The sequence below is a fragment of the Triturus cristatus genome, chromosome 3_2 (assembly GCF_964204655.1).
Source record: "Triturus cristatus chromosome 3_2, aTriCri1.1, whole genome shotgun sequence".
In the NCBI taxonomy this organism is placed as follows: domain Eukaryota; kingdom Metazoa; phylum Chordata; class Amphibia; order Caudata; family Salamandridae; genus Triturus; species Triturus cristatus.
In genome coordinates this window covers 58153738-58166320 of record NC_140584.1, presented here as the reverse complement: position 1 = coordinate 58166320, position 12583 = coordinate 58153738, and the positions used below count along the sequence as shown (strand labels likewise).

Genomic DNA, 12583 nt, shown 5'->3' with positions numbered 1-12583 from the left:
TCATTAATTTATTTTGAACCCAGTCTGTGAAATAAATGACTGGTCATGTAGAAAAGGGAAAAAGAATGATGAGCCGGAACTCTGACTTCTCATTGCCTCGAAGCAAGAAAAGAGGGACTTAACAGTGATGCCGCTGAGGTAATAAAAAATAAACGTCTACATTCAGTATCCAACGATGACACACTCTTTGTTCCCTGCTTTTTACTATGCTCCCCTGCCCTCATTTGTTGACCTCCATGCACAGATGCTGACAAGTCTACAACAGCTATGTCACAAAGCTCTGTGGAATGGACTCATGGGGCCTTGACTTGATTGGAAGTATCATAGGTTGAGGAAAATTAAAGCGTAGTCTATTTAAGGTATTTTTTTATAGGAACCTCTTTTACTAGCTATAGTACTATCTGAAGCTTCCTATTTAAGCTGGCAAGACACCACAGGTAATTAGAAGGTCAAAGACTATCATTTTCCCACCAAAGTTCTAACTTTGTATACTGGAGTCGACTGATGTTTGTCTTGATCACCAGCCATGTTTAGGATTGGTTCAAAGAAAAGTAGTACAGATCGACTATGCCAATACCACAGTCTTAATATACAAAACTCCTGTTCAACTAATTTAGTTAGGCCTTTATGTTAAGATGAAATAAGTATACTTTATAAAGTATCCATGTTACAGCACCATTTTGGTAAGTAATTCAGTTGTCTTCTGACATGAGCCTCACGGCCTACGAATGGAGGACTACATTGCAGCTGGGAAAACATCAAATAATGTAAAAAGCAAACAGAAAAAAATTAAACTATAAAAACAATTTTAAACCTGACATTTGTAACGACCTTTGGAGGCGAAGGGAGCAAGCAATATGTTTGCAGCCATGAAAGATCTATTACAGCTGTTTTGTAAAATCTCTCAGCGACAACTATAGTGGCAATAATACTGATGTCTCCTCCCACCCAAAACACACATACACAGCTACAGCTGTGTATTCTTCTACAAATAACTTTAAAAAAATATACAAGATATTTACATTTAAATAGAAATTTGCCCTCTGAAGTTATCAAAATATACCTTTGCAAAAATGTAGAACCAGAAAATATTGATGGGCATGTATGAGATTTGAAGCAGGTTTTGAATGCACAAAGTGACTTAGTATATATCCACATATTTCGATATTTCATCTGACTCCAGAGAACAGTCTTTTTAATACTGATGGATTTAATGTGTTTGTCACCTTTCTTCAGGTCTTCGCTTGTGAAGAAAATTTGCCAGCTGACCAGCTTTTGCCTTCATGCTCAGAAACCAATTTGAAAACAGTGTTCCAAAGATGAAGTAATCACACACGTAATCTTGGATGGATACATTTCCAAATACAGTAAGTGCTGAAGGTGCTCTGGCAATAAAACTTAGCCACACGTCTGAAGCAATACTCACAGTCGAGCACTTTAGAGTCTCATATAATGCTGACACCCAAAATTCAAGGTGTGTGTTGATTTGGAATTAAAATTGTTCCTAGGTCATCGCTCTCAGTGTACCCGAGAGGACAAGGATGCTGCAATGTCTACTTTGGCAAATGAGATATTATGGAAATGTTTACAAATTCACTTCTTTACTTCCAAGCCCGTATTCAGTGTTTCCGGCTCATTTTGAGTTCCTGGTGAAGATGTCTCCCGTTGATACATATTGGCTTGCAAGTTCCACTCTGCTTCTCAGATAACAAACGAGGATTTGTGTCTGAAGTCTCCCTAAAATAAAGACAAGTCTGTTAGCAAATTGGCGGTTTCAAAGAAAACGTGAACGCCTTAAGACAGTAAATTATATCCCGTTTTTTTTACTCGGAATGGTAATGACATGATTGACAAAGAACTTTTACATCAATAGTAATATGGTAGCACAGGATTTGGAGGTAGCTCACCTTATGTGAGCCAGCGGACCCGTTTGCGTTGGGATTCAGTCTTATTACATCGAACACATAGTTTCCAGCATTTTGCATAGGCAACCCAAAGCTGCATTTAGAGTGGAGCGAGGAGTGTAGCATTAAGAACATGTATGAGTGTCTCACATTGACAATATACCAGCAGTCCTTTTGCTCTTCAGGCAGTGGTAGGGCACACTGCCTCTCCAGTGGTGGCCTCCAACCACAGACGGGAGGGTACCACTCAGGTGTTAGAGTACTCAGGTGCTATTATGTCTCTGTCAGCAAGCCTGGAGAGCTAGTTGTCTATTATTATTAGGGTATATGCAAGATTCCCTCTGGAACTATTTCCTACTGCCCTATCATGTCCCTCAACTACGTCTGGTCCATGGCATGAAGCAAGGATAAGATACCATCTTGTCCACAAGCCTTCACTGAGAAATCTTAGAGCACATGCACAATGGTAGACCAATCTTTTTAGTTACTTTCCTCACAACTCCGCCACCCTTTTGTATCTGCTTCTATCCTGCACAGAGCAGCCCCTGGCCTTTAATTCATTCTATCATTTTGTGATCAGGATACAAGTGTGTTTGTGTTCTTTCTCTCTCTCTGTCTCTCTCGTTCTCTATCTCTCATGTTTTCTCTCTTGTTCTCTGTCACTTATTTTCTCTCTCCCTTTCTCTCTTTATCTCTCTCGTTCGCTCGCTCTCGCCCCCTCTCTCCCGTTCTCTCTCTCTCATTCTCTCTCTCCCTCTAGTTCCCCCTCTCTCATTATCTTGCTCTCGTTCTCCTATTTCCCCTCTCTCTCGTTCTCTCTCCTTTTGTTTTCTCTCCCCCCCTTGTTCCCCCTCTCTCTCCTCTCGTTCTCTCTCATTTTCTTTCTCTCCCTCTCGTTCTCTCTCCCGTTCTTGTGCTCTTTCCCTCTCTCCACCTCTCGTTCACTCTCTCCTGTTCTCGTGCTCTTTCCCTCTACCTCTCTCGTTCCCCCTCCCCTTCTCTCTTTCCCTTGCTCATTCTCTCTCTCCTTCTTTCTTGTTCTCTCTTCCCCCTCGTTTCCCCTACCCCTTGTTCTCTCTCCCTCCCTCTCATTCCCCCTCTCGTTCCCCTCCTCTCTCCCTCGTTCATTCTCTCTCTCTCTCCGTCTCTCTCCCATTCGCTCGCTCTCTCACTCTCGTTTTCTCTCGTTTCCCCTCTCCCCCTCTTGTTTTCTCTCTCCCCCTCACTCTTGTTCTCGTGCTCTCTCTTTCGTTCTCGTTCCCCCTCTCCCCCTCACTTTCGTTTTCGTGCTCTCTTTCCCTCTCCTTCTCTCTCCCTCTTTCTCTCCTCTAACTCTCTTGTCCTCGTTCTTGCTCTCCTTCTTGCTCTCGCGTTCTTTCTCTATCTTTTTATCTCTCTCTCTCCTTGTTCGTTCTCTATCTTGTTCTTTCTTCCTCCCTCGTTCTCTCTCTTTCCTTCTCTCTCTCGTTCTTTTTCTTTCCCTCTCATTCTTGCTCTATCTTGTTCTCCCTTTCTCTCTCATCTCTCGCTTATTTCTCTCAACTCATTCTTTCTCTCGCTCTAGTTCATTCTCTCTCGTTCGCTGTCTTGTTGTTTCTCATTCTTTCTCTCTCTCCGTCATGCTCTCTTGTTCTCGTTCTTTTTTAATCTCTCGCTCTTTTTCTCTTGTGCTCTCATTGTTTCTTTCTCTCTCGTTTCCCCTCTCGCACTCGTTTTCATTCTCTTTCGTACTCTTGTTCTCTCTTGTCCTCGTTCTCTTTCTCTCTTGTTGTTTCCCATTCTTTCTCTCTCTATCGTTCTCTCTCTCTCTCTCGTGTTCTCTGTCCCTCTTCTGCTCTCATTCTTTCTCTCTCATTCCCCCTCTTTATTTCGTGCTCTCTTTCTTTCCCCCTCTCCCATTCTCTCTCTTTCACTCTCCCTCTCTCTCTCGTGCTCTCTCCCCCAATAAGAATATCTCTTTATTTTGCTTATTTTGAGGCAGGGGAAGGTTGTTAAAGACAGGATGCGTGTGTCTGTGTATGCACAGAGCACTGAGTTGGATAGTAATAAGCATCTGATATCAGCAAGTTGTGCTGTAAAACATCCCACCTGTCCTGTTTAGAAAAGGTAGTGAGAACATGGATAGTTTCTTACAATAGGCCAAACTGATGTGCCTTCTTAGCTGTACTTGTTGGCAACAAATTGTAGAGGCTTGTGCAGTGGCTTGTGTGCATTTTCTTTCAAGGTATAATATGTTTAAAGCATGGTTTTGGACTTTCTTTACGGATAGTGTCCTGGCCATTAGTAGCCAGAGTGTGGGTGGTATTAAGTAATATTGGGAAATGTTACTTCCCTGGCATTCAAAAATATCATCTTGTGAAGTATGCAGTCACATGCTACCAATTATCCTGCTATCTAGTGTTGGATTCGGAATATTAGAAGTTGTTTAATTAATTAACTTCTGATTTCAAGAATGGCTCAATACCATGTAGCCGAAACCCACAACACATCAGCCTTAGATGATTTAGTACCTCCATCTAATAAAGTATGCATGCAAGGTACAAGTTACTTACCTTTTTTGGTAGATACTCTAGCTAATCGCAGGTTCCTGACGTTGTAAATTTGCCAAGGTGCCAGACTAGATCCGGAAACATTTGCAGCAATTCCCTTACACTTCGGTATGTGGCTCTGCGTCGGGTCCGTCCCTCCTCAGAAGTGACATCAGGGCAACTATATTGGCTCCACCGTCATGCTCTGACATCAATTTCTTCCTGATCTCCTTCAGCGCAGAAAGACTCAGAGCGTATAGAAATCAGAATGTGTCAGTGTGCAAACTTCCTGACTGGGGTCTTACTGATAGAATGCATGATTCCATTCCACAGAATGGGGAGCAGGGTGGATTGGGCTGGAATCTGCTGTTAAGAGTCTCTACCAGAAAAGATGTTTCCGAAGTGAAGTAAATTGTTCTTATGATAGAAACTCCTAACCACAGTTTCCGCACCTGGTGAATAGATACAAAAGCAGTACACCTCCTGCCATGGTGGGTCAGTGGAATGAGTCAGACCAGGAAATCCAGTGAGACAGATCAAGCAAAGTGCCCATCTCTCCAGACCTGGTTATCAAGATAGTAGAACTTTGTGAACGTGTAAAGGTAGTCTACATAGCTGCCTGGTACATTGCGCTCAATTGCAGTTGTAGCAGCCTAAATTCTAGTGCAAGGAGTGTGAAAGCCTTCTGTGTTTGCTTTTTAGCCAGACCACAGCCGATCTTAATGCATAACAGAATCCATTGGGAGATGGTTCTCTTTTGCACTTTTGCCTTTTTTTTGCTTTAGAGAAACTGACAAAAAGTTGGTCATCTTGTCTGTAATCTCTGGTTCGATCAAGATAGATGCTGAGGCGCTCTAAGGCCGTGATGATGGAGTTATTCTTCTTTGGAGGGATAAGCCAGTGCATAGAAAGTTGGCAAGATGGGGGATTGCCATATAGGGAACGGTGAGACTACTTTGGGTAGAAATGCAGTCTTTGGCCAAAGAACTAATTTGTCCTGGAAGAAAGATGTCCATGGGTGGTATGACGGCCAGTGACTGGAGCTCACTCACTCGCCTGGCTGACGTTGTGATAATGATAAATACAGCCTTCATGATTACTAAGCAAAAACGGTGTTGATAGGAGCATGTGGATCAGCCCTCCCAAAAAATGCATTGCAAAAAATGACTTAAAGAAGGATGGCTGAGCAAGTAAATGTATGAAGGCCGAAAGATAACATTTAACCGTTGCTACTGCAAGACCTTGCTGAACCAATAACAAACAGAACAAAAGAACATCTGCTAAGTGTGCATTCAGGGGTAGCATGTTTTGAGAGGAACACCAGACATCTCACTTTTCCCAGTTTCCTGCTTAGAACAGATTTGGTGAATGGATGCCTGGTTGCTAGGAGGATACCGATCACTGAGAGGAAGATCAAAAGCTAGCAACTGTGCTATTCAAACTCGTTGGATGGAGGTGTAGATTGAGTAGGCTCAGGCGGAAGATCCAGCCCTGCTATTGTGATAGGAGGTCCTCACGAAGGGGCAGCTGTATTGGAAGGCATGTGCTCCTGGCCAGGAATTCTATCCTTACTCAGTGAGGAGCCACTTGAATGATTTGGACCTAGTCTTGTTTTTGTCTTTTGCAGCACTACGGGCAGCTGAGGGAGGTGCAGAAAGGCGACAGGAGCCCCGATCTCCAATGCAGACGGAACTCGCATCCAAGGAAGAACTGACTTGGGAGCTCAAACACGCAAAAGCTTTGACAATGCATGTTCTCTGTGGTAGTAAATCGATCAAGCCAGGGATCTCCCCATTATTGGAAGATGCACTGAGCCACCTCTGAGTGGAACAAATGTACTCGACCGCTCGCAAATGCGAGTTTTGTGAAGGGCGAGCCAGTTTTCAGGCCTACTTGACCGGCCTGGCGAGTGCTATTTGCCACTGCAGTAGCAGGTGAAAGGCTCTAGGGGGCAGCATACACCACTTAGCATAGTGGTGGTGTGCGGTGAAGGGTCTAGGGGGCAGCAGGGTACGACGCCAATCAAGTGGTGGTGCGGTGAAGGCTCTAGGCGGCAGCAGGGTGCACGCACCACCTAACATAGTGGTGGTGGTGTGGTGCGCTGCCTATCGTTTTGTAGGTCCCAGGGCCGTCAATCGTGTAGCGCGCGAAAAGCGCTACCAATGACGGCCCAAGACATCATTTTGGCCTGCCCCCGCGCTGTGCTGCTTAAAGTGCAGCAGTGACGCAGCACGCCACCACGCGCTCTCTTCAGTGGAGTCGGGAGTGCAGGGCGATTTGGCTTGCCGTCTAGGAGAGGTGAGTCGCAGTTTTTTCCATTAATGTATGATTATGGTGATGTTGGGGGATATAACGCAGATGGCATAGGAATTGAATGTTCATGAAATTAGATAGAGGTCTGAAACCAGCATCTTAGAGTCTACCCTAAAACAAATACCAGCTATGTGAAGGGCACAGCAGTGGAAACTGATTTTTCTAAAGTTTGGATACCTACGAAGCCCAAAGGCTTCTACATGTGAAGAATATGCATTATGTAACGATCATCATTGTCCATGGTAAAGACGATGGATACATTGCTGTTGCTCAAATATTACTAAAAGTTAAACAAGTTAAACAATCACATGCTGCACATGCTGAGATGTAATTGTATAATTATTGATCTATTATTAGTGTCCCAGGCTTCAAAGGTTTATTTTCCGCACAAATCCTTTGTGCCCTTTCCAAACCGCGTTGTAAAAGCATTCTATCTCGGGACACAAACCGAAGAGATACTGTAAATGTGGGGGCACACATACATTTTAAATCCCTTAATACATTGCTGGTATAGTGCCATTTAAACCCATTTCTAAAATACAGCGTCGTTGTGTGGTATCTTTTAAGCTGTAATACAAATAATTCAAAAACCTTGTTTTTAAAGTAGATTTCGGTGGCTAAAGCCTACATATGCTTAATTGCATCGGGGTTTGAATAACAATATTTTAGTGCTTATCTTTTACACTTTGTAGAATTTTAAAAATAGTTTAATTTCCAAAGATAGCTGGGCTAAAAACCTGGTATTTGTACATCGGAGCTATAAAGTTATTCACTATTACTTGTTACCATGCTCAATTTGAGTGTTTGTCTTTCATTTAAGCCCACTCGACAACTGCAAGTAAATATTGTCACTTAATGGCTGGAGTAAGGTCCAGCACGATTCTTCTCACCATTTTGCATTATTTCTTTATGGTTCTCTGCTCTGCATTTTTAACTACATAGGGTACTATGGAAGTACAGACACCACAATTTATCTTTCTGTTTCGCGCTGCTGAAGTACTTTTAATGAGGGGCCTAGAATTCCTCCCTTACTCAAAGTAAACTCTTTAGCGTTACAGTCATTCTTTAAACACCGGATCTCAACGAATGCGCGCAACATCCTGTGATTCTGGGCAAATCATTTCATCTCCATCATGTGCCTATCAAAAATGAATGCATCCTCATGTTATGTTATGTTACATACATTTGTAATGCGCACTGCTGCCCCAGCTAAGGGGCGTCCAGGCGCATGGCAGGTAAAAATGCAACACCACAGGAAACACAACGGAGGGAGAAAAGTGAATGTATTAAAACAAAAAGGTTTTTAAGGCTTTACGAAAGACTAAAAGATCATCTAGCAGTCGCAACTCTACAGGAAGGGAGTTCCAGAGCTCGGCTGCTCTGACCCGGAAAGAACGGCCACCGACCCGACACAGCCTGTATCGGGGAATCACAGTGAGTGCATGACCCATGGATCTCAGGGGCCGAGTAGGCACATACCAAGACAAAAGGTCCGCAAGAATAGGGGGACCTACCCCCCTCAGAATCTTGAACGCCATACACAGCACTTTAAACTGAATTCTGGCCCTGATAGGCAGCCAGTGCAGTGATCTCAATGTGCTGGAGGCAGAACAAGTACGGGGTAGGCCAACAATAGCTCTCGCCGCAGCGTTCTGGACACGTTGGAGGCGGGTAACCTCAGCCACATTGGACCCTACCAGAAGAGAGCTGGCATAGTCCAGGCGAGATAACACTGTAGCCTGGACTATCAGCTGCCTGGTGCGATGGTCAAAGAACTTCAAAACAGGGCGAAGCGACCGTAAGATACCAAAGCAACAGGCCGCGATTTTCTTCGTGTGGCCAACGTAGCTGAGGGAAGGATCCATCCATACTCCTAAGTTCTTTAATTCCGTGACCGGAAGGGGGGCCGGCCCCAGCTCCATAGGCCACCACCTGTCCCCCCATAGCTCCGATCTCTTGCCTACGATCATGATCTCTGTTTTCTTGGCGTTGAGCTGGAGACAGTTGTTCTTCATCCAGCTCGCCACCGCCCTAAGTCCACTCTGAAACCTGGGGGCATCCCGGTCCGCATCCCCGCTGATCGTAACCGCTAGCTGAGTGTCGTCAGCATATGAGATCATGGTCATGCCCCATTGCTTGACGACCTCAGCCAGCGGTCTCACGTAGAGATTAAACAACGTGGGACTCAGCGAGGATCCTTGCGGCACCCCCTGTTTCAAAGGATGGAATTGGGACTGGAACGGTGGGACGGCAACGCTAAAGAAACGATCGTCTAGAAAAGACCGGAACCACTGGAGGGCAGGTCCACCCAGCCCAATCTCCTCCAGGCGATGCAACAGGATAGGATGCGAAACAGTATCAAACGCGGCGCTCAAGTCCAATAAGACGAGCGCTGCAGTCTGTCCCGCATCCATCACCGTGCGAAGGTGTTCAGCCATGGAGAGGAGGGCGGTCTCCGTGCTGTGTCCAGCACGGAACCCATTCTGGGTGGGATCCAAGATGTTAGCATGGATAAGGTGAGCAGAAAGAACTTTGTTGACATGGGCCTCCAACACTTTGGTCGGCCACGGAAGTAAGGAGATGGGCCGGTAGTTTTCAGGTTTATCTGGATCCAGGGACGGCTTCTTCAAAATGGGAGAAACCACTGCCCGCTTCCAGCTAGCGGGTACCGTGCTTGATTCCAACGAGATGTTAATCAAGGAGTGAACCACGGCCCGTCCCACAAACGACTGCTCTCTAAAAAGAGTCGCTGTAAGCGGATCAGCGGGGGACCCTGATTTGACCTGCAGAGCCAGGAGGTCAAACCCCTCTGATGTCAGCGGGGGCAGCACGTGCAAGGTGGAAACACCATAGATGTTGATCGGGGGCTCAACCGGAGGCCCTGTACAAGGGAACGTCCGATAGATGTTTTGGACCTTTTCCAAAAACAAAACGAGCGAGAGCCTCACAGTGAGTGGTGGAACCAGTCGTCGTGATACAGGCACGCTTTGCCAAAAGATCCTTCATCACTTTAAAGATGGTTTTAGAGGGGTTGGAGCTGTTGCCGAATTCAGTAGCGTAGTAAGCTGCCCGAGCTTGGCAAACAGCCCGATGGTATACTTTGACGGAGGCGAGATAAATAGCTTTCTTCCCGCTATCGTACGCCTTCCGCCAAGCCCTCTCTGCTCGCCTACAACTACCCTTGAGAGTACGTAAGGCGCCATCGTACCACGGACTGGAGTCCCTGGAGCTGACTTTACAAGCGGTAATTGGGATAAGGGCGTCAAGCGCCTTGGAGATCCAGGAGCAGAACTTCTCGTAACCCGAGTCAACCAGCATCGGAGGTTCTAAAGGCTCCTCGGCGAGGACACGATGTAAGTCCTCCAGCCGTAATTTACTCCATTGCCGCCTTGTAACCAGCTTTGCCGGGGGAACAGTAATCATTCCCGGCAAAGGGGTACAGATGGTAACCAAAGAGTGGTCCGTCCAGCCAAGAGGTGTGATGGCGGAGACAGCAGCGTCTGCCAAATTGGTGAAAAAAGGATCTAAGGTATGGCCGCCTGTATGGGTAGGCTGTCGAACCATTTGCACCAGTTGAAGGGCCTCCAGGTCAGCAAGAATACCGCTAACCGAGGGGGAGGTAAGGTTCTCAAAATGTAAGTTGAGGTCTCCCAAAATCGAGAAATTGGAGCAGCCTACCACCAAGGAACTAACCACGTCGGGGAAGGCCGCTCTAAACGCCACATCACTCCCAGGGGGGCGATAAACCACCATCCCCGAGAGTGTGAAATGTGGGGTGACCGAGATCTTAAACACCGCACTTTCACATCCCGCAATGGTCAAACCAGACCAACTACCAGCGAGGCCAGGTCGCATGGCCAACGCAATACCCCCTCCCCTAGTAGATCGGTTAAGGGTAAAAACCGAAAAATCAGAGGGAAATGCCAAGTTGATAATGGCCACATCGTCATCCTTCAACCACGTCTCGGTGATGGCTACGATGTCCGGGGCCTCTTCCTGTATCAGGTCAAACACGGCCTGATAATGCAGCACCAGAGACCTGGCATTCAGGCTGAAGATGCGAAGGGAATGCTCGGCGCGGTTCCTACTAAGGGCAACCGTAGGATTTTCGTGTGACCTCAGGGTAGGGGGATCCAAAGACCACCTTCCACACGCACAGTGAAAGGGGCCCACTAGTGGGTGTATAGGGGGAAGGGTACAACTCACAATTGAACGACCTATACCCCGCAGAGTGTCGCCAGAGTACACCAGCATGGTAACGAGAGCCGAGACCAACTCTCAAGGACCCCAGGTGCCCGCTGCGCCCTGCGCATCCTTAGCGCGGACGGGCGCAGACGGGCAGGACTCAGGCACGACTCCGGCTAAGCGACGGCGTCCCACTGCGCGTACCCGCTGCGCGGGAGAGGACGACTTTAAATAGGCGTTCCTTGGAGCCGAGCGAGCGTCAATACGCTCCAAGATGGCGCCCGCAAACAAACAACAAAGCCCAAAGCAAGATGGCGCCTAAAGCTGCAACCCAGGACCACCCACGGAACCCGGACCCGCCAAGTGACGGTGCTTTAGTCAATTTTACGTGCGGTAAGAGGGAGGGGGGGATCTATACCCAAGTCCTGCTAAAAGCAGGGGAACAGTAAAAGCCAAAATGACAAAAAGAACAAAACTGGAGTTTAAAATGCAGAGCGAGCAGAGCGCTCGTACCAGCGCGCTAAGGGTAGAAGCAGTACCTGACGCATGTAACGCAACTGGTGCTCGTGTAAAGCGCTCTGATACCTTCGGGTCAAGTTTGCGCTATATAATACTCCGAAAAAAATGTAGGCAGACAATGGTAGGAAGAGGGGCTGTAATCTGCCCATCCTTCTAAACAAGCATTTGCAATGCAGTAGTTCTCGAATAACTGAAAGTTTGAGCTATTGGCGTTGCAAAAAATAATGCTACGGCGCGCCAATAGCTCAAACTCAGTAATGCGAGATCTACTGAATTGCAAATCTTGTATCTCTTGTTAATGACGCTGCCTCATTTTTCCAAATCGATAGCCATTAGCTGGGGCAGATTTGAATGTTGTCATTTATGTAGCTTAGACCCAGCTCACTAAGGTAAATGAAATGTGGGGTGGAAAGAGGGGCAGATAAAAGCTATAAAAAAAAAAGCAACTTTCCTGTGTTTGAATTACTGAAAAGTCCCTGATGCCCCAATCTACCGCCTCGTATGTAGCGACCGGTACACATTGCATGGAATAGATTTGAAGCATGGGAGCAAATGCTTGGTCCCAGGGGGGGGCAGGGGCCTAATTGCTGGAGGCGTACAATTCATATGCGATCAATTTGTGGGTCGAGTGTATTGATGTTAGGTCACGTACAAAAGTCTACTCACTCGACCTGCAGGTCAAGTAAGATTTTTTAGATTTGTCGAGCCCTGATCAGTGCATGTGGATCACTCTTAAATCCAACAAGGTGATGTGGGGACGAACTTTCACCAGAGACCAGGGTCCTCTGGACTCCATCTCTCCCAAATTATCTCTCCAACCCAGCAGCTATGCAACTTTCATGACCGTATGCTCTGGGTGCTGTTGGTCTAATTAAGGGTGGAGAGCCACTACTGCAGGTATTTCGCACTCTTCTCCAACAACTGGATGGAGTCTGACAGATTTACTGGTGCTGAGTCCACAGAGACTTCGGATCCCATTGCATAGTACGCATGTGCAACCTGGTGCGGACCCCAAGCAGGATGTAGGAGGCAAAAAGGCCCACACGTTTCAGAGCCACTCTCACTGAGACCCAGGCCAATGGTTCTCAAATTTGGATCATAGCCTGAATGACCTTGAATCACTGAAGCACCGAG

The 12583-nt window shown here is 46.6% G+C and overlaps 1 protein-coding gene across 1 annotated transcript in view; it reads right to left on the bottom strand.

Annotated features, from left to right (window-relative positions):
* Window positions 1–1091: 1091 nt before the first annotated feature.
* Window positions 1092–12583, bottom strand: part of JAM3 (junctional adhesion molecule 3) — a 363931-nt gene continuing 352439 nt past the window's right edge. Inside the window, exon 9 of the mRNA XM_085647234.1 lies at window positions 1092–1737. Within this exon, the coding sequence (XP_085503360.1) occupies window positions 1702–1737 (36 nt within the window). The 3' untranslated portion in view covers window positions 1092–1701. The remainder of the gene's footprint in view (window positions 1738–12583) is intronic.